Raw genomic sequence first — 22,534 nt, forward strand, 5'->3', positions numbered from 1 at the left:
TGTGTGTGTCCTTGTCCACACAATATGTGTTTGTTTGTGTGTGTGTTTGAATAATTCATCTTCTCTCCTTAGCTCCCTCTCCTCTCCTTAGCTCCCTCTCCTCTCCTTAGCTCCCTCTCCTCTCCTCGGATCCCTCTCCACTCCTGGGATCCCTCTCCTCTCCTGGGATCCCTTTCCTCTCCTTAGCTCCCTCTCCTCTCCTTAGCTCCCTCTCCTCTCCTCGGATCCCTCTCCACTCCTGGGATCCCTCTCCTCTCCTGGGATCCCTCTCCTCTCCTGGGATCCCTCTCCTCTCCTGGGATCCCTCTCCTCTCCTTAGCTCCCTCTCCTCTCCTTAGCTCCCTCTCCTCTCCTCGGATCCCTCTCCACTCCTGGGATCCCTCTCCACTCCTGGGATCCCTCTCCTCTCCTGGGATACCTCTCCTCTCCTGGGATCCCTCTCCTCTCCTTAGCTCCCTCTCCTCTCCTTAGCTCCCTCTCCTCTCCTCGGAGCCCTCTCCACTCCTGGGATCCCTCTCCACTTCCTCCCTCCCTTCTCCACTATGTGTCAGTAGTGTGTGACTGTGTGTGACAGGACAGCAGTGATTAACTATTGTGAATAATGCATAACTGCATCCCTCATTAAACCTCAGTCTTCTGCTCCACGGCATAATGGAGAAGGTACGGTGGGATTTGAAATGCTCGGTGACCTGTTTGTTGACTTGGCTTTCGAAGATTTTAGAAAGGCAGGGCCGGGTGGATATAGGTCTATAACAGTTTGGGTCTAGAGTGTCTCCCCCTTTGAAGAGGGGGATGACCGCGATAGCTTTCCAATCTTTTGGGATCTCAGATGATACGAAAGAGAGTTTGAACAGGCTAGTAATAGGGGTTGCAACAATTTCTGCAGATAATTTTAGAAAGAGAGGGTCCAGATTGTCTAGCCCAGCTGATTTGTAGGTGCTCTTTTTCTCCATGGACTTTACAGTGTCCCAAAACTTTTTGGAATTAGTGCTACAGGATGCACATTTCTGTTTGAAAAAGATAGCCTTACCTTTCCTAACTGACTGAGTATATTGGTTCCTGACTTCCCTGAAAAATTGCATATTGCGGGGGCTATTCAATGCTATTGCAGAACGCCACAGGATGTTTTTGTGCTGGTCAAGGGCAGACAAGTCTGGGGTGAACCAAGGGCTATATCTGTTCTTAGTTCTACATTTTTTGAATGGGGCATGCTTATTTAAGATGGCGAGGAAAGCACTTTTAAAGAGCAACCAGGCATCCTCTACTGACGGGATGAGGTCAATATCTTTCTAGGATACCCGGAAAGGCCTGCTCGCTGAAGTGTTTTAGGAGCATTTGACAGTGATGAGGCGGTGGTTGTTTGACCACGGACACATTACGCAGGCAGGCAATGAGGCAGTGATCGCTGAGATCCTGGTTGAAGACAACAGAGGTGTATTTGGAGGTCAAGTTGATCAGGATGATATCTAAGAGGGCCATGCCCATGGTTACGGATTTAGGGTTGTACCTGGTAGGTTCCTTGATGATTTGTGTGAGATTGAGGGCATCTAGCTTAGATTGTAGGATGGCCGGGGTGTTAAGCATTTCCCAGTTTAGGTCACCTAACAGTACGAACTCTGAAGATAGATGGGGGGCGATCAATTCACATATGGTGTCCAGGGCACAGCTGGAGGCTGAAGGGGGTCTATAACAAGCGGCAACGGTGAGAGACTTGTTTCTGGAAAGGTGGATTTTTGAAAGTAGAAGTTCGAATTGTTTGGGTACAGACCTGGATAGTATGACAGAACTATGCAGGGTATCTCTGCAGTAGATTGCAACTCTGTTAAAGTTAGGGATGGAATTTTCAGAATTTTTGGTGTCCTTCCTAAGCCATGATTCAGACACGGCTATGACATCAGGGCTGCTAAAGCAGTGAATAAAACAAACTTGGAGAGGAGGCTTCTAATGTTAACATGCATGAAACCATGGCTTTTATGTTTACAGAAGTAAACAAATGAGAGCGCCTGGGGAATGGGAGTGATTCTGGGGGCTGCAGGGCCTGGTTAACCTCTACATCACCAGAGGAACAGAGGAGGAGTAGGATATGGTTTGGCTAAATTCTGCTCGTCTAGTGCGTTTGGAACAGAGAGTAAAAGGAGCAGATTTTCTGAGCGCGGAAGAATTGATTCAAGGCATAATGTACAGACAAGGGTATGGTAGGATGTGAGGCATAGGATGTGAGGCTATCTAAGGCATATTGGGCAGGGCTAGGGGCTCTACAGTGAAATAAGACAATAATCACTAACCAAAACAGCAATAGACAAGGCATATTGACATTAGGGAGAGGAATGTGTAGCCGAGTGACCATAGGGTCCAATGAGTAGCACTAGATGAGTCAGGGAGCCAATTCCGTAGTTGCTGCTATGCTAGGCGATTCAGACAACTAGCGGGCCGGGGATAGCAGATGGGCATCCGGCGACGTCACAATGGAATAGCCTGTTGAAACCACCTCGGACGGTACGTCGGCAGACCAGTCGTGATGGATCGGTGGGGCTCCGAGTCGGCAGTAAAGGGTCCAGGCCAATTGGCAAAAGAGGTAATGTAGCCCAAGAATTGGTTGGTGGACCTCCTTGGCTAGCCGGGAGATGGGCCTAGCTTGAGGCTAGCTCCTGGCTAACTGGAACTTGCTTCGAGACAGAGACTTTAGCCAGGAGTAGCCACTCTGATAGCAGCTAGCTAACTGCGATGATCCGGTGTAAAGCTTCCGGTAGGAATCCGGAGATGTGGTAGAGAAAAATCAGTCCGATATGCTCTGGGCTGATATCGCGCTGTACAGACTGTCAGGAATTGATCGGGTTGAGGCTGGCTGATGTCCGAGGTAACGGTGAGGACCGCTAGCAGTGGCTAACTGACTACTAGCTAAAGGCAAGTTAGCTGACTAGCTTCTGATGGGGGTTCCGGTTCTAAAGTATAACAATAGCAGATCCGTACCACGTTGGGTGAGGCGGGTTGCAGGAGAGTATATTCAGTTCGTAGAAGGAAAGTGAGATTCAAATATATATATGAAGAAAAGCGATATATACACGGGACGGGACAAAAACACACGTCTGACTGCTACGCCATCTTGGATCAAGAATAAGATACCGTATGAGGCAGGATATTTATGTCTTCAGAATAATGATTGGCAGCAGCTAATGGGGATCCATAATAAATACAAATACAAATTGATGCTGACAATGTGAATGTGACACTTGCTGCTTTGCCACTACCATGTTGGAAGACCCACATCAGCTCTCAGATCCAACACAGACTTTAGTTCAGTGGGCTAACACAGTCTGGAGACACACAGACGACCTGGATTGGATACCTGGTAGGCCAAATGAGTCCCCAATTAACAGTTCCAGACATTCTCCTCTCCTCCATCTCTCCTCTCCTCCTTTCTCCCTGGGCTGTGTGGTGTCTGTCTCTCTCTTTTCCCCCCTCTGGGCTGGGTACAGCAGTGTAGCGGTTGTGTGGTAGTATTCTACAGTCATGTGGTTTCTGGTGTTCTCAGGAGAGGTGTAGTAGCTGGTAGGTACAATAACTTGGAGTTATTTGCATCACTGTGACATTTTTCTGTGCTTTGCTGCTAGGGTCAGATTATGGTGGTTGTGTGTGTGTGTGTGTTTACCCCGACGCACTCATTCAACACGCAAAAGAAATCCAGTCCAATTATTCCCCAGACTTGTTTTATAGAACTCCACTGGGAGTCCATCGACACCCGGTGCCGGCTGGGGGACATCTGGGTTACTGCCTTTGCCAGTTCATGGGACAACAGGAGAATGTCCATTTCATCCCTGTGCCAGAGAGCGCTTAGGGAGTTCTGCAAACAAAACCTGAGCACACATAGGGTCACACAGTTCTGCCCTATAAAACACAGTATAAAACTCCTCAGTCCACTCCCGCATCTCCCCCACCACAGAGTTCACCCGCCCATCAGACAGCCGCATCTCCACAACCACAGAGTTCACCCGCCCATCAGACAGCCGCATCTCCACAACCACAGAGTTCACCCGCCCATCAGACAGCCGCATCTCCACAACCACAGAGTTCACCCGCCCATCAGACAGCCGCATCTCCACAACCACAGAGTTCACCCGCCCATCAGACAGCCGCATCTCCCCCACCACAGAGGTCACCCGCCCATCAGACAGCCGTAGACAATGCATACCCTTGGCTTCACCACTCTGTCTTTCCAAACCAATGAAGGAGGAGCTGGAAGCATCCATCTCCTTGAGCATGGAGAACCTAGTTCTTACAAGTGCTCCCTTTGCTTTAACCTGGAAAAAACTGCCCAGGTCCCTACGTAATTCAGCTAAATTAGCCTGGAGGCCTACATTGCCTTGCCCCACCAGCTCTACCTCCATCTCACTAATACTACACCCGAGTTCCCCTAAAACTCTCTTAGCCTCTGAGGATGAGAGAGCTGTATACTGTTGACAGAAAAGTCGCATTTGTACTTTTCCCACATCCCACCACTGACTCAGACTCATACTCCTCTCTTCACTGCCCCCACCTTCCCCTGGAAACCTGAGCAAAAAGTGGCATCTTGTAAGAGCTTTACATTAAACTTCCAATAGGATGCCTGCCGAGGCCCTGGTGAAATAAACAGCCGAACCATGGTTGTGATGATGCGAAAAACATACCGGGAGAATGGTTGCGCCGAACAACCTATTGCTCTGATTCCCGGACATGTAAAATTGATCAAGCCGGGCTGCACTCACCCTACCCAAACATCCACTAGGTCAAACTGATTAATGATGTTCCTTAACACACCCACTGAGTCAGAATGAGGCTCCTCCCCATTTCTGTCTTTCATGAAATGAATTATGCAGTTCCAGTCCCCGCTGACCAGCAGCGTCTCATCAGGCGCTACCTGTGAGAGTTCCTGTCTAAGACACCCAAATAGAAGTCCCCTCTCTCTCCCTGTGTTAGGCGCATACACATTTATAAAAGCCCTGCTTTTACTACAAGCAGTCTACCCCTACACACCTCCTTTGCGGAGTACATTTTTATAGACAGACTAGGTACAAAAAGACTGCCACCTCTGCATGTCCCATGGCTTCTTCCCCTTTCCACCAGAGCCCCCAATTGACTTCATTCACCAAATCACTATGAGTCTCCTGCAGAAACAACACCTGTACTTTTTTTTGTTTTACATATTCAGTCAACACAATCTTCTTTCCCGCATCTCTGGTGCCATTTTTATATTAAGCGAGCCTACCCAAGAGTCTCCATATGAAGTGGGAGAAAAGCCATCAGAGAAAGAGACCAATAGCAAAGCTCAAAAAGCCTCAGTGCCAGAAAGAAACTATTCATCTAAACAGTGTCTGAAGGTAGACCTGTTGTAACCCACTTCCTAAACCGTTTCCTGGGTGAAATAGCGTGTTTTACTGATCTTACAAACTTTACCGGATCGCAAAAAAAAGCCTCAAGATGAACTTTGTTCATTCAGGAACCTTGACAGTTCCCTCACCGTATACTTTTTTTTGTTGTTGAATTTTATCCCCTTTTCTCCCCAATCTTCGTGGTAATAGTTACTATCTTGTCTCATCGCTACAACTCCCGTACGGGCTCAGGAGAGATGAAGGTTGAAAGCGTCCTCCGATACACAACCCAACCAAGCCGCGCTGCTTCTTAACACAGCGCGCATCCAACCCGGAAGCCAGCCGCACCAATGTGTCAGAGGAAACACCGTGCACCTGGCAACCTTGGTTAGCGCGCACTGCACCCGGCCCGCCACAGGAGTCGCTGGTGCGCGATGAGACAAGGATTTCCCTACCGGCCAAACCCTCCCTAACCCGGATGACGCTAGGCCAATTGTGCATCGCCCCACGGACCTCCCGGTCACGGCCGGTTACGACAGAGCCTGGGCGCGAACCCAGAGTCTCTGGTGGCACAGCTGGCGCTGCAGTACAGCGCCCTTAACCACTGCGCCACCCGGGAGGCCCCTCACTGTATACCTTGACCCCTCTGCCTGACTGGCTGTCAGCTCTGGACCCATTGAGGAGGAGTCTGAAAATAAATCTTCCTCATCGTCCTCTTCCTCAGACTCACCTTTCTCCTCCTCATCTCCATCTCCCATCATGATCACCTGCCCTTTCTCTTAAGTCGGGGCCTCCCCCCAGCACCAGGCAAAGGTTCCTTAATGCCTTTGACCACACCAGCCTCTTCCCTCCCACCTCCTTTCTTGTCCCCCTTTTTCCTCTTCCACATGACACCGTCCTCCACCCCCCCAGTTGCTTCCCCTTCCCCACTATACTCATCCACTAGCATAACCTGACTAGGCCTAGCCTCATCTACAACACCATCCATGATATGACTAGAACCAGCCTCATCTACAACACCATCCATGATATGACTAGAACCAGCCTCATCTACAACACCATCCATGATATGACTAGAACCAGCCTCATCTACAACACCATCCATGATATGACTAGAACCAGTCTCATCTACAACACCATCCATGATATGACTAGAACCAGCCTCATCTACAACACCATCCATGATATGACTAGAACCAGTCTCATCTACAACACCATCCATGATATGACGAGAACCAGCCTCATCTACAACACCATCCATGATATGACTAGAACCAGCCTCATCTACAACACCATCCATGATATGACTAGAACCAGTCTCATCTACAACACCATCCATGATATGACTAGAACCAGCCTCATCTACACCACCATCTGTAGCATGACTAGGCCCAGCCTCATCTACCCCACGATCTGTAGCATGACTAGGCCCAGCCTCATCTACACCACCATCTGTAGCATGACTAGGCCCAGCCTCATCTACCCCACCATCTGTAGCATGACTAGACCCAGCCGCATCTACCCCACCATCTGTAGCATGACTAGACCCAGCCTCATCTACAACACCATCTGTAGCATGACTAGCATGACTGCTTCTGCTGCCTGTGTTTTATTGCCCATTGCACGTTGACCTCGATTTCCCTCACTGGCGCTTGTACCCTCACCTTGTCTATGGTCTTTATGTGGGCACGCAAAGCTCTTATGCCCCAAATCCCCACACTCAAAGCACCGTAGACTATCTGTGCTGGCAAACCCTGCGTAGAGCCCCTCCCCATGCCTCACTTTAAAATGCACATTTAGCTGTTGCTCATTGTTATTCAGAAACATGAACACTTTCCTCCGGAACGTAACAACATGCTTGACGGCATCTGCCTGAAAATCTGCAAACTGTACACAAAACCCACTAGCAAACTTACCAAAACAACTCAGCTCTTTCCTGATTTGATCATCCATAGTAAACGGAGGGACATTTGTAACTACCACCCTGGTCGAGGGGGCAGAAAGAGAATAAACTGGCACCAACTATTCCACTAGCAATGAGCCTACCCACCAAATTGACTAGTTTCATGAACACAGCGACAGCTTTATTCATTCTGGAAGCGGAATGTATAAATTCAGCTCCTACCTGTTCACCGACAGCAGGCAGAAAATCCTCCATCTTCATTCCATTCTCAGGAACACACCTGAATCCATGCCGCAACGACAGCATCTCCTCCGCGCTAGGTTGCGAAGCCATCACGCACACCACACATTCCAAACCCCCAGGAAACTAAAACTCTGTCCTCTTCCTCCCAGTGGGTACTGCTAAAACAAACAGTGCATTAACCCTCCACCATAGAAACATTTACATTTACAGACATTTAAGTTAGGACAGAGCTCTCCACACCAAACACTCAAACTCCAAAAAACTCCCAGCATGGGGGGGAGGGAGAGAGCAAGAGGGGGGGAGAGAGGAAGAGGGCGAGATTATGAACACACAGAGAGAGAGAGAAAGAGGAATTATGAACACACAGAGAGAGAGAGAAAGAGGAATTATGAACACACAGAGAGAGAGAGAAAGCGGAATGATGAACACACAGAGAGAGAGAGAGAAATTATGAACACAGAGAGAGGGGAAGGAAAGGGGAGAGAGAGGAGAATAATGAGAGAAAGGTAGTTTATTATTCGTAGAGAGCTGAGTGGCTGGTTGAGTGTAGATGCTAATTTCACCCTGAGCCTGATGGACAGAACACAATTAACCTGAGAGAGAGTGAAAGAGGGGACATTTACATTGACCAGGAACAGACAGAGAATAGACTGTGCATGGTTTGCCCCTGCTATCTTCCCTCCTCTATCTCTCTGTGTGCCTGTAGAAAAATATGATTTTTGGGCATTAAGCTCCTCTTGACAGGCCCCGGTTTATGCACACACACACACACACACACACACACACACACACACACACACACACACACACACACACACACACACACACACACACACACACACACACACAACTGTTGGCTGCGCCCCACTTACTGACATCCAATTCACTTCTCGTTTCCTCCCCCTGTCCTCCTCTCCCCCGTCCTGCTCTCCTCTCGTTCTGCAGACACACTAAGCCATGTTCATGTCTCCCTCTCTCAGCTCGAACCAGGATAACAAGGACAGCTGATTCATACAGTAGAACAGAGTTCTCAACCTTTTTATACCAGAGACCAACTTATGGTCCTTTCTCCTTCATGGTTTACATTCAAACTAAAACAGAACGGTCCAAATCAGCGAACACTGCAGTAGTCAGGATTGTTGTTAATGGTGGTTGTTTTGTTGTAAGTGTTGTTGTTTTTGTTGTTATGCTTCTTAATTATGCGATATGTTAATGCTGAGCCACCGTCATAGGACAACATGCTGAATATCTTCCTCCTCTCTCTGAAATCTGTGGTTTCTCCCTCAGGGTATCTTAGCCTAGATTAGAAATATCTTTCTTTCCCCAGTGAAATCCACCAGATGCCCCCCCCCCCCCACCCCCCCACACACACACACACACACACAGCATGACTAGACCCAGCCCCACACACACACACACAAGCACCGCAGGCATGCATGCGCACACTCATAAACACACTGCCTTTCGCCCAAGGAGAAGGGTGGTTTCAACACTTACAAACATATGTTAATATTACCAGACAGATCTTCTAGAAGTCTTCTAGAATTAAGGACAGTCTTCTAGAAATAAAGGACAGTCTGCTAGAAACTAAGGACAGTCTGCTAGAAATGAAGGACAGTCTGCTAGAAATGAAGGACAGTCTGCTAGAAACAAGGACAGTCTTCTAGAAATGAAGGACAGTCTGCTAGAAATGAAGGACAGTCTGCTAGAAATGAAGGACAGTCTGCTAGAAATGAAGGACAGTCTGCTAGATATGAAGGACAGTCTGCTAGAAATGAAGGACAGTCTGTTAGAAATGAAGGAAAGTCTGTTAGAAATAAAGGACAGTCTGTTAGAAATGAAGGACAGTCTGTTAGAAATGAAGGACAGTTTGTTAGAAATGAAGGAAAGCCTGTTAGAAATAAAGGACAGTCTGTTAGAAATGAAGGACAGTCTGTTAGAAATGAAGGAAAGTCTGTTAGAAATAAAGGATATCTAGCTGAAGCTATTTTCAGTTAGTAGAGAGAAAAGGGAGAGTAAGAAAGAAAGATGAGGGAATATGCTGGAGGTTGCATTAGTGTCCTTTCTCCTCCCTCTCTATCGCTCTGGTCTCTCTCCCTTCATTCTGCAGAGGCAGAGAGATCATAATAGCAGTAATTGGAGTGACTCATACAGCACAGTACATCTCCAGCATGTTTCACTCAGATAAAGAATATTGTCAGCGGTTTCTGGCTTGCGTTTGTGCCTGCTTCTGTTTGTGTTCTGTCGGTAGGAATGGTCTGTCGGTAGGAATGGTCTGTCGGTAGGAATGCTGTGGGTTTCCTGTGTTCCCCATTATGGACAATTATCAACTGACAGGAGACAGATAGACAAAGAGTACATGGGGGCATTAGGGCATGAGGGTTGAGGACAGACGGTTAAGAAGGAGGGGGCAGGGAGGAGGGAAGGATATCTAATATCGCCCCTGTCTCCTCCATAGTGTTCCTGGGAGAGCTTCTGTATTGATGTGCTGCTGCAAAATAATACATGCACTAACTATCTCTCTCTCTCCCTTTCTCTCCCTCTCTCCTTGCTTATCTCTCTCTCTCTCCCTTTCTCTCCCTCTCTCCTTGTTTATCTCTCTCTCTCTCTCCCTTTCTCTCCCTCTTTCCTTGCTTATCTCTCTCTCTCTCCCTTTCTCTCCATCTGTCCTTGCTTATCTCTCTCTCTCTCCCTTTCTCTCCCTCTCTCCTTGCTTATCTCTCTCTCTCTCCCTTTCTCTCCCTCTCTCCTTGCTTATCTCTCTCTCTCCCTTTCTCTCCCTCTCTCCTTGCTTATCTCTCTCTCTCCCTTTCTCTCCCTCTCTCCTTGCTTATCTCTCTCTCTCTCTCTCTCCCTTTCTCTCCCTCTGTCCTTGCTTATCTCTCTCTCTCTCCCTTTCTCTCCCTCTCTCCTTGCTTATCTCTCTCTCTCTCCCTTTCTCTCCCTCTCTCCTTGCTTATCTCTATCTCTCTCCCTTTCTCTCCCTCTCTCCTTGCTTATCTCTCTCTCTCCCTTTCTCTCCCTCTCTCCTTGCTTATCTCTCTCTCTCCCTCTCTCCTTGCTTATCTCTCTCTCCCTCTCTCCTTGCTTATCTCTCTCTCTCTCTCTCCCTTTCTCTCCCTCTCTCCTTGCTTATCTCTCTCTCTCTCTCTCTCTCCCTTTCTCTCCCTCTCTCCTTGCTTATCTCTCTCTCTTATCTCTCTCTTTTTTCCCCAGCTCTCTGTAAGTGTGTGTGGGATGTTGTGTCAGGGCTAGAGCCCCTTCATCTCCCATGAGCCTGTGGGCCCAGACACACACACGGCGCCCACACAAACACGCACGCAATCGACGCTGACGTTGTGAAGTGGACCCTCGTAGCCAGACCGGAGCAGAACCGGATCGAACCGGCCGTTGGGCCGGCGGAGCGAAGCCTGATAATGTCAACAGAGGCTGAGCTACAGCCAGCTGTCAGGCCCAGCGTCAGGAGAGACTCCAGGAGGAAAGGTAATAATGCTTCATAAGGCCTTCATGATGCCTTCATGCTTACCTGTGTTAAGTGTTACGGTGCTGTCATTTGATCGTTCATCTTCAGGTGCAAAGGCAGGTGTTGAGCTGTAGGTAACAGGTGTATGGGTACAGGTGTCGGGGCAGAGGTGATGCCAGTGTGTGTGCCCATCTCTCTCAGCGCCAGACAGATGGCTCTGAAATGATCCGTACCCATGTGTCCTCACCCCCAGACCCAGCCCATCAGTCACACAGTGATTCACTAAACAGTAGGTGTGAGTCCCAAAGCGGGCTGTCACTGACACAACACTTTATGGAGCTAAACACACTGTTGTGTTCCCCCCACACACAACACACATCTGAGGTCAATGAAAGACAAATGCAATTGTATTTGTTCCAACTGCTTTCCACCCAGAGCCAGTCTGTCTGCTGTGAACCCTGTAGAAACAGTGTTAGGGGTTCAGGGGTAGGCTACCATGTTCCTGGAGAGTCGCAGGGTGTTGCTTTAACCCACCTGAAAGACCAGGTGAAGTTTTCCAGGTCAGTTAAAGCAACCTCCATTATACCCTGTGACTCTCCAGGAACAGGGTAGCTTACCCCTGCTCTAGGGGGATGTGGAAATCTGTGTGTGTCACAGGCCACTGCTCTATGATCTCCATGTATTTTGAGGTTTCAGACCCATATAGAGGACTGACCCAGAAACCTATTATACACTTAACCTCTCCACCTCTCCTTCTTTATTCTCCTTCTCTATCTTCACCTCTCTGTCCCTACCCCCCTCTCTCTCTTACTTTCTCCCCCCTCTCCCTATCTTTGTTTCAGTAGTGTTTTCAGGCCTAATAAATGAGAGCTGTCTACCCCCTCCGTTCCCCTCTTCCCCCGCTGGGCTGGTAGTTAGTATGCTGTTACAATCGCAAGCTGCCAGAGAGGGTGATAAAGCTGTTACAGTGGACACACACTCCGGGTGATAATAAAACAGTGACAGTGGGACAGCTGAGGACCATTAAGCCTAAATGGGGGATCCCATGGCTGCCAACATCACTATGACTGCAGGCTGCTGCCTCATATCTGCTGCCTCTCTCGTTCTGTTCCTAGCTCTCTACTGTGGAAACATTTACCGTATCTCTAATGTTCAGACCTCTAAATGACCTCTGAGAGAGAGAGAGAGAGAGAGAGACCCCAAAAGAATTTAATGACAATTATTTTGTGATGTGTTTATGTATACCTGTGTGCCTATGTAATCAACGACCTCACACCATGAGATGAGGTTAGACTGATGAACTAAAGTGTGTGTGTGTAGTGGTCTCTCCCAGACTGTTCATGTGGTTGTTTGACCGCACTAGTAACTCATCTCCATAGCAACAGTTGCTCTCCGCACAGAATTTGCACATATCGAAACGTCCTATATGTCACGCACATATTCTCACCCACACACACACCAACGATGCCTCTCTACCACGATACACTCAACACATTTTATGCACCCTTCGACAATAACAACACCATACCGTGAGTGAGGGCCCCAATCAAACCAGAGGACGAGGGGATCTCACTGTCCGAGGCCGACGTGAGTAAGGTCTTTAATCAGGTCAACACTCACAAGGCCGCGTTCCAGGGCACGTTCTCAGAGAATGCGCAGATCAGCTGGCAGGTATATTCACTGTCATTTTCAACCTCTCCTTGTCCCAGTGTGTAATCTCCACATGTCTTCAAGAGATACTTTGGTATTTTGGGATACTTACCCAGAGTCAGATGAACTCATAGATACCATTTTTATGTCTCTGTGTGCAGTTTGAAGGAAGTCAATTCCATTCATCCTAACAGAATGGCTACATGTCTACACGACTATCTGAGCTGACACTTGTATTTCTTTGTATTTGCACCGTCTCTATGCACACTCACAGAACTCTACACACTCACAGGACTCTACACACTCACAGGACTCTACACACTCACAGGACTCTACACACTCACAGGACTCTACACACTCACAGGACTCTACACACATAACATGGACACACATTTATACTGACTCTACACACACTCGCATACAATCTTCATTTACGCTGCAGCTACTCTGTGGGGGGTCCAGTGTGTGTGTGTGTAGGTAGAGTCCAGTGTGTGTGTGTGTAGGTAGAGTCCTGTGTGTTATTGTGTGGGGTAGAGTCCAGTGTGCGTGTGTAGGGGGGGGTGGAGTCCAGTGTGTGTGTATGTGGGTAGCGTCCAGTGTGTGTGTGTGTGTGTGTGTAGGTAGAGTCCAGTGTGAGTGTGTAGGTAGAGTCCAGTGTGTGTGTTTGTGTGTAGGTAGAGTCCAGTGTGAGTGTGTGGGTAGAGTCCTGTGTGTTATTGTGTGGGGTAGAGTCCAGTGTGTGTGTGGGGGGTATTGTCCTGTGTGTTTGTGTGTGGGTTAGAGTTCAGTGTGTGTGGGTAGAGTCCAGTGTGGGTAGAGTCCCGTGTGTTATTGTGTGGGGTAGAGTCCAGTATGTGTGTATGTGTGGGGGGTGGAGTCCAGTGTGTGTGTTTGTGTAGGTAGAGTCCAGTGTGTGTGTGGGTAGTGTACAGTGCGGGTAGAGGCCAGTGTGTGTGTGTGTGTGTGTGTGGGTAGAGTCCAGCGTGTGGGTGGGTAGCGTGTGGGTGGCTTGCTGGAGTCCAGTATGTGTTTGTGTGTGTAGGGGAGGTAGATTCCAGTGTGTGTGTGTGTGGGTAGAGTCCAGTGTGTGTGTGGGGGGTATTGTCCTGTGTGTGGGTTAGAGTTCAGTGTGTGTGTGTGCGTGTTTGTGTTTGTGGGTGGGTAATGTCCAGTGTGTGTGTGTTTGTGGGTGAAGTCCAGTGTGTGTGGGTAAAGTCTAGTGTGCGTGTGTTTGTGAGGGCAGTGTCCAGTGTGTGTGTTGGTAGAGTCCAGTGTGGGTGTGTGTCTTTGGGGGGGTAGAGTCCAGTGTGTGTATGTGTAGGTAGAGTCCATTGTGGGGGTGTGTGTCTTTGGGGGTAGAGTCTAGTGTGTGTGTGTGTGTGTGTGTGGGGGGGGGGGGGGGGGGGGGGGGGGGGGTAGTAGAGTCCTGTGTGTGTAGGTAGAGTCCAGTGTGTGTCTGGTAGTATCCAGTGTGTGTATGGGGGGGGGGAGTGTCCAGTGTTTGCAGTGTGTGTGTGTGTGTGTGTGTGTGGGTAGCGTCCAGTGTGCGTGTGTAGGGGGGGGGGGGGGGTGGAGTCCAGTGTGAGTGTGTGGGTAGAGTCCAGTGTGTGTGTGTAGGTAGAGTCCAGTGTGTGTGTGTGTAGGTAGAGTCCAGTGTGAGTGTGTAGGTAGAGTCCAGTGTGTGTGGGGGGGTAGATTCCAATGTGTGTGTGTGTGTGTGTGTCTCTTTGTGTGGGTAGAGTCCAGTGTGTGGGTTAGAGCTCAGTGTGTGTGGGTAGAGTCCAGTGTGAGTGTGTGGGGGTGTGTGTCTTTTGGGGGGGGTAGACTCCAGTGTGTGTGTGTGTGTGTTTGTCTTTGGGGGTGTTAGAGTCCAGTGTGTTGGGAAGAGTCTAGTGTGTGTCTGGTAGTATCCAGTGTGCGTGTGTTTGTGAGGGTAGAGTCCGGTGTGTGTGTGTGTGGGTAGAGTCCAATGTGTGTATGGGGGGAGGTGGGTAGAGTCCAATGTGTGTGTGTGGGTAGAGTCCAGTCTGTGTGTGTGTGTGTGGGGGGGTATCCAGTGTGTGTAGGTAGAATCCAGTATTTGTGTGCATAGTGTCCAGTTTGTGTGCGGGTAGAGTCCTGTGTGTGTGTGGGTGGGTAAAGTTCAGTGTGTGGGTGTGTAGAGTCCCGTGTGTGGGTGGGTAAAGTCCAGTGTGTGTGTGTGTGTGTGCGTGCGTGTGTGTGGGTTGGTAGAGTCCTGTGTGTGTGGGTGGGTAGAGTTCCTGTGTTTGTGTTGGTAAGTAAAGTCCTGTGTGTATGTATGTGGGTAGAGTCCAGTGTGGGTGTGTGTCTGTGGGGGTAGAGTCCAGTGTGTGTGTGTGGGTTGAGTCCGGTGTGTGTGTGTGTGTGTGTATGTGTAGGTAGAGTCCATTGTGAGTGTGTGGGGGTGTGTGTCTTTGGGGGTAGAGGTGTGTGTGTGTGGTGTGTGTGTGTGTGTGCGTGTGTGTGTGTGTGTGTGTGTGTGGGGGGGTGGGGGTGGGTAATGTCCAGTGTGTGTTTGTGGGTAGAGTCCAGTGTGTGTGTGGGGGGTATTGTCCTGTGTGTGGGTTAGAGTTCAGTGTGTGTGGGTAGAGTCCAGTGTGGGTAGAGTCCAGTGTGTGTATGTGTGGGGGGTAGAGTCCAGTGTGTGTGTTTGTGTAGGTAGAGTCCAGTGTGTGTGTGTGTGAGTCCAGTGTGTGGGTGGGTAGGCTTGCTGGAGTCCAGTATGTGTTTGTGTGTGTGAGGGGGTAGATTCCAGTGTGTGTGTGTGTTGGTGGGTGGGTGGGTGGGTAGAGTCCAGTGTGTGTGTGTGTGAGTAGAGTCCAGTGTGTGTGTGTGGGTAGAGTCCAGTGTGTGTGTGTGTGTGGGTGGGTAGAGTCCAGTGTGTGTGTGGGTGGGTAGAGTCCAGTGTGTGTGCGTGTGGGTGGGTAGAGTTCAGTGTGTGTGTGGGTGGGTAGAGTCCAGTGTGTGTGCGTGTGGGTAGAGTCCAGTGTGTGTGTGTGGGTAGTGTACAGTGTGTGTGTGGGGGGGTGGGTAGTGTCCGGTGTGTGTGTGTGTGGTTAGAGTCCAGTGTGTGTGTGTGTGTGTGTGTGTGTGTGTGTGTGTGTGTGTGTGGTTAGAGTCCAGTGTGTGTGTGTGGGTAGAGTCCAGTGTGGGTGGGTAGAGTCCAGTGGGTGTGTGGGTGGGTAGAGTCCAGTGTGTGTGCGTGTGGGTGGGTAGAGTTCAGTGTGTGTGTGGGTGGGTAGAGTCCAGTGTGTGTGCGTGTGGGTAGAGTCCAGTGTGTGTGTGGGTAAAGTCTAGTGTGTGTGTGGGTAGAGCCCAGTGTGTGTGCGTGTGGGTAGAGTCCAGTTTGTGTGTGTGTGTGTGTGTGTGTGTGTGTGTGTGTGTGTGTACAGTCCAGTGTGTGTGTGGGTAGATTCCAGTGTGTGTGTGTGTTGGTAGATTCCATTGCAAGAGAGATGATTGAATCACCCAAAATGAGTTCCCACAATCCTGACAAAAACACTTGTATTCGATGTAATTGTTATCCTTTCCCCAGTAAAGGTCTGAGCCATAGCACTGGGGATCATTCATAAGAGAGTAGCTTGACTTTAACAATAGCTACAGTAGTGTAACTGATTGGGTTTAAACAACACTGTCAGCCTGCTGAGTTACTGTGAAGCCTAGGCAGTCTCATTTTTCCTATTCATATTATACATCTTTGTCGTATTGGGTTGGGTTGTTCTTTACATGTCCTTTCTCTCTCTTCTCCAATACTTATCTCTCTCTCTCATCTCTAACTCTCTTTCCTCTCTCAAACCCCTTCTCTCTCACAACTCTCCCCCTCTCTCACCCTCTCTTCCTCATCCCGCTCTCTTTCTCCATCTTTCTATCTCTCTCACCCCCCCGCTCTCTCTGTGTGACAGATGTAATGGAGGATTCTTTCATTAGTTGTGTTAGGCACAGCAGGTCACACAGCCTTAGCAGACATTTAATTACACCACACATGCACGCACACACACACTCACACACACTCTAACTGGATTAATTCAGCTGTGACAGGAAAGGCTGTGATGGAGCATGGTAATAATATAAACCACTCAGCAAGAAAACTAACCCTAGAGCTATACACATCTACCTCTCCCGTTCTCTCACACTATCTCTGTCTACCTCTCTTGGCATTTCATGTCGCTCACATACCGGAGAGACATTCTAATGGAAGGTGAGGGTGTCGTGTGTGTGTGTGTGAGCACGCCTATACAGTGGCGAGAAAAATATTTGTCAGATTTTTCTGATTTTCGCATATTTCTGATTTATTTTAGTCAGTTAAGAACAAATTCTTATTTTCAATGACAGCGTAGGAAGCGTGGGTTGTTCAGGGGTAGAACGACAGATTTGGACCTTGTTAGCTCGGGATTCGATCTTGCAACCTTTCGGTTACTAGTCCAACTGTCACGTTCTGACCTTAGTTTCTTTGTTTTGTCTTTTGTTTTAGTAGGGTCAGGGCGTGAGTTGGGTGGCTTGTCTATGTTACTTTGTCTATGATTTTCTATTTCTGTGTTTGGCCTGGTATGGTTCTCAATCAGAGGCAGCTGTCAATCGTTGTCCCTGATTGAGAACCATATTTAGGTAGCCTGTTTTCCATTGTGTTTTGTGGGTGGTTGTTTCCTGTTTAGTGTTGCTGTTTCACCTTTCAGGACTGTTTGTTTGTCGGGTTTGTTGTTGTGTCTAGTGTTGCATATTTCATTAAATAATATGAACACTTACCACGCTGCACCTTGGTCCTCCTCTCCTTCCTCAGACGACAAGCATTACACCAACGCTCTAACCACTAGGCTACCTCCCACCCCTGATACTGAATATGATCAGATCTTCAACCAAAACCTAATATTAGATAAAGGGAACCTGAGGTTCTGACTGTGGAATGCAGTGCTTTGTTTTCAGCAGGAATAATGCCAAAAAGCACATGGAAGCAGCTGGATGATCATCAAGACTCTTGGAAGAATGTCCTATGGACAGATGATTCAAAATTCTAACTTTTTGGATGACATGGGTCCCATTATACCTGGTGAAAACCAATCACTGCATTCCACAGTCAGAACCTCATACCAACCTGTCAAGTATGGTGGTGGTAGTGTGATGGTTTGGGGATGCTTTGCTGCCTCAGGACCTGGACGACTTGCCTTAATAGAAGGAAGCATGAATTCTGCTCTGTATCAGAGAATTCTATAGGAGAATGTCAGGCCATCTGTCTGTGAGCTGAAGCTGAAACGCAGCTGGGTCACGCAGCAAGACAATGTTCCAAAACACACAATCAAGTCTACATGAAAATGGCTAAAAAACAACACATTTTAAGTTTTGGAATGTTTTAGTCAATGTCCAGACCTAATCTCAATTGACATGTTGTGGCAGGACTTGAAACGAAGCAGTTCATGCTTGAAAACCCACATATGTCGCTGAGTTACAGCAGCTCTTTATGGAAGAGTGGGCCAAAATTCCTCCACAGCGACGGGAGAGACTGATCAACAACTACAGGAAGTGTTTGGTTAGAGTCATTGCAGCTAAAGGTGGCACAACCAGTTATTGAGTGATTTGTGCAATTACTTTTTCACACGGCGATATTGGGTGTTGCATAACTTTATTTATGAAATAAATGAAATAAGTATTAAATTGTGTTATTTGTCCAATCAGGTCCCCTTTATTTAATATTAGATTTTGGTTGAAGATTTGATAACATTCAGTAATAAAACAAAATGCAAAAGTAGAGAAAATTAGAAAAAGGGCAAAGACTTTTTCACGGCACTGTATGTTCTGATGGTCTGTAAGTGACAGCCAGTCATAGTGTCTGAAGAAACAAGATTAAATACGACTATGGGTGTCAGGTAGCTTAGAGGTTACAGAGCAACTGTAACTGTTCTGTCATCAGTACCTCTACTTACTGCCGTTGTTCTCTTCAGCAAAACACTGAACCCCTAAACACCTGGTCCCAATGCGTCCTGCCTGCCTGTCGTATGTGGGTGGTGCTTCTAATCTCAGGGTGATGGAACAGGGTAAAGGTCCAGAGTCAGCTGAAAGAGAGATCAGTCTAAACACTCAAGCCCTGAGGATCTTTCTCTCTCTCTCACTCTCCTCCTCTCTCCCTCTCTATTGTCTGAGAGGAGTACTCTACTCAACACAGAAGATAACATAGAGAAAGGAGCAAGGACAACACACACACATACACACATTCAATACACACACAGAGATAATAAAGAGCATGTGGAGAGAGGGGAAACACAGAGAGAGGAGATAAGAACAAAATGTCATGCCATCATTCAATAGAATGGGGAGGAAGAGTGAGAATGGGGAGGAAGACTGAGAATGGGGAGGAAGAGTGAGAATGGGGAGGAAGAGAGAGAATGGGGAGGAAGAGAGAGAATGGGGAGGAAGACTGAGAATGGGGAGGAAGAGTGAGAATGGGGAGGAAGACTGAGAATGGGGAGGAAGAGTGAGAATGGGGAGGAAGAGAGAGAATGGGGAGGAAGACTGAGAATGGGGAGGAAGAGTGAGAATGGGGAGGAAGAGAGAGAATGGGGAGGAAGACTGAGAATGGGGAGGAAGAGTGAGAATGGGGAGGAAGACTGAGAATGGGGAGGAAGACTGAGAATGGGGAGGAAGAGTGAGAATGGGGAGGAAGACTGAGAATGGGGAGGAAGACTGAGAATGGGGAGGAAGAGTGAGAATGGGGAGGAAGACTGAGAATGGGGAGGAAGACTGAGAATGGGGAGGAAGAGTGAGAATGGGGAGGAAGAGTGAGAATGGGGAGGAAGACTGAGAATGGGGAGGAAAAGTGAGAATGGGGAGGAAGAGTGAGAATGGGGAGGAAGAGAGAGAATGGGGAGAGAGGGAGAGAATGGGAAAAAGAGAGGTTGAATTGGGGACCTAGCAGTGTGTTTGTGTCTGTTATTTGAGAATGAGAGGAATACTGAAGCCATTTGCCAATCAAATGACAGCAGAATACTGTGTGGCTTTCTTGTTCTTGACTGTGTACTAATACTCTCTTTCCAGCTGGATCATACTGAGAGGTGTGTGTATGGTAATGTGTGTGTACTGTACTGACCCTGTGTGTCTCTGTCTCTCTCAGGGCAGGATCGGAGCGAGGCCGGGTTGATCAGGCGGTTTAAGGGGGATGGCGTTCGCTACAAGGCTAAACTTATCGGTCTGGACGAGGTCACCGCTGCACGCGGAGACAAACTCTGTCAAGACTCCATGATGAAGCTCAAGGTGACTGTGGGTGTATGTGTTTGACCCTGAGGCCAGGGAATGAGGGGGAAGGGGAGGATGAAGATGGGCGAGAGAAGCAGTGAGGAGGAGGATTTTGGCTCTTATCTCCATTACATGCTGGGTAATTGTGCAAGGGCAGGATGGGGTGAAAAATGAGGGGTGCTGAGAAAGGAGACAGAGGCAAGGGTTGATGGGCGAATGAGAAGGATGAGGACAGGGGTAAAGAGCGGAGGTAGATGGTCCATTGATCAACCTGTTTCCCAATTTGCTCATCCAGACAGAAAATCCATCCACACACACACACACACACACACACACACACACACAGTCACTACCAATCTGTCCTCCTCTTCCAACTCAAATCTTATTTGTCACAGACACATGGTTAGCAGATGTTAATGTGAGTGTAGCGAAATGCTTGTTCTTCTAGTTCTGACCATGCAGTAATATGGAACGCGAAGCGAGGCAGCCATCTCTCTCTGCGCCGGAAGTACTTCCCTGCTCTTCTCCATCTAAAGTCAGTAATGTGTGTATATGTGTCTATAACCCTGTCGTGTGTGTATTCTGTAGGGCATAGCAGCAGCAAGGCGGTCTAAAGGAGACCACACACAGAAGGTGTTTCTATATCCTGTCTCTTTGTGTCTGTTCTGTAGGGTATAGCAGCAGCAGGGCGGTCTAAAGGAGACCACAAACAGAAGGTGTTTCTATATCCTGTCTCTTTGTGTCTGTTCTGTAGGGTATAGCAGCAGCAGGGCGGTCTAAAGGAGACCACAAACAGAAGGTGTTTCTAACTGTCTCTTTGTGTCTGTTCTGTAGGGTATAGCAGCAGCAGGGCGGTCTAAAGGAGACCACAAACAGAAGGTGTTTCTATATCCTGTCTCTTTGTGTCTGTTCTGTAGGGCATAGCAGCAGCAGGGCGGTCTAAAGGAGACCACAAACAGAAGGTGTTTCTATATCCTGTCTCTTTGTGTCTGTTCTGTAGGGCATAGCAGCAGCAGGGCGGTCTAAAGGAGACCACAAACAGAAGGAGTTTCTATATCCTGTCTCTTTGTGTCTGTTCTGTAGGGTATAGCAGCAGCAGGGCGGTCTAAAGGAGACCACAAACAGAAGGTGTTTCTATATCCTGTCTCTTTGTGTCTGTTCTGTAGGGTATAGCAGCAGCAGGGCGGTCTAAAGGAGACCACAAACACAAGGTGTTTCTATATCCTGTCTCTTTGTGTCTGTTCTGTAGGGTATAGCAGCAGCAGGGCGGTCTAAAGGAGACCACAAACAGAAGGTGTTTCTATATCCTGTCTCTTTGTGTCTGTTCTGTAGGGTATAGCAGCAGCAGGGCGGTCTAAAGGAGACCAAAAACAGAAGGTGTTTCTAACTGTCTCTTTGTGTCTGTTCTGTAGGGTATAGCAGCAGCAGGGCGGTCTAAAGGAGACCACAAACAGAAGGTGTTTCTATATCCTGTCTCTTTGTGTCTGTTCTGTAGGGCATAGCAGCAGCAGGGCGGTCTAAAGGAGACCACAAACAGAAGGTGTTTCTATATCCTGTCTCTTTGTGTCTGTTCTGTAGGGTATAGCAGCGGCAGGGCGGTCTAAAGGAGACCACAAACAGAAGGTGTTTCTATATCCTGTCTCTTTGTGTCTGTTCTGTAGGGTATAGCAGCAGCAGGGCGGTCTAAAGGAGACCACAAACAGAAGGTGTTTCTAACTGTCTCTTTGTGTCTGTTCTGTAGGGTATAGCAGCAGCAGGGCGGTCTAAAGGAGACCACAAACAGAAGGTGTTTCTATATCCTGTCTCTTTGTGTCTGTTCTGTAGGGCATAGCAGCAGCAGGGCGGTCTAAAGGAGACCACAACCAGAAGGTGTTTCTATATCCTGTCTCTTTGTGTCTGTTCTGTAGGGCATAGCAGCAGCAGGGCGGTCTAAAGGAGACCACAAACAGAAGGAGTTTCTATATCCTGTCTCTTTGTGTCTGTTCTGTAGGGTATAGCAGCAGCAGGGCGGTCTAAAGGAGACCACAAACAGAAGGTGTTTCTATATCCTGTCTCTTTGTGTCTGTTCTGTAGGGTATAGCAGCAGCAGGGCGGTCTAAAGGAGACCACAAACACAAGGTGTTTCTATATCCTGTCTCTTTGTGTCTGTTCTGTAGGGTATAGCAGCAGCAGGGCGGTCTAAAGGAGACCACAAACAGAAGGTGTTTCTATATCCTGTCTCTTTGTGTCTGTTCTGTAGGGTATAGCAGCAGCAGGGCGGTCTAAAGGAGACCAAAAACAGAAGGTGTTTCTAACTGTCTCTTTGTGTCTGTTCTGTAGGGTATAGCAGCAGCAGGGCGGTCTAAAGGAGACCACAAACAGAAGGTGTTTCTATATCCTGTCTCTTTGTGTCTGTTCTGTAGGGCATAGCAGCAGCAGGGCGGTCTAAAGGAGACCACAAACAGAAGGTGTTTCTATATCCTGTCTCTTTGTGTCTGTTCTGTAGGGCATAGCAGCAGCAGGGCGGTCTAAAGGAGACCACAAACAGAAGGAGTTTCTATATCCTGTCTCTTTGTGTCTGTTCTGTAGGGTATAGCAGCAGCAGGGCGGTCTAAAGGAGATCACAAACAGAAGGTGTTTCTATATCCTGTCTCTTTGTGTCTGTTCTGTAGGGTATAGCAGCAGCAGGGCGGTCTAAAGGAGACCACA

At 48.3% G+C, this 22,534-nt stretch overlaps 1 protein-coding gene across 2 annotated transcripts in view; it reads left to right on the forward strand.

Annotated features, from left to right (window-relative positions):
• The first annotated feature begins 10,707 nt into the window (after positions 1-10,707).
• The window catches only part of LOC139410198 (disabled homolog 1-like), an 80,436-nt gene continuing 68,609 nt past the window's right edge, over positions 10,708-22,534 (forward strand). Inside the window, exons 1-2 of one of the 2 annotated variants that reach the window (XM_071155663.1) lie at positions 10,708-10,974; positions 19,725-19,864. In XM_071155663.1, coding sequence (XP_071011764.1) covers positions 10,908-10,974; positions 19,725-19,864 — 207 coding nt within the window. In that variant the 5' untranslated portion in view covers positions 10,708-10,907. The remainder of the gene's footprint in view (positions 10,975-19,724; positions 19,865-22,534) is intronic. The other variant, XM_071155664.1, reaches the window with a different exon arrangement.

Source organism: Oncorhynchus clarkii, chromosome 5, assembly GCF_045791955.1.
Source record: "Oncorhynchus clarkii lewisi isolate Uvic-CL-2024 chromosome 5, UVic_Ocla_1.0, whole genome shotgun sequence".
NCBI lineage: Eukaryota > Metazoa > Chordata > Actinopteri > Salmoniformes > Salmonidae > Oncorhynchus > Oncorhynchus clarkii.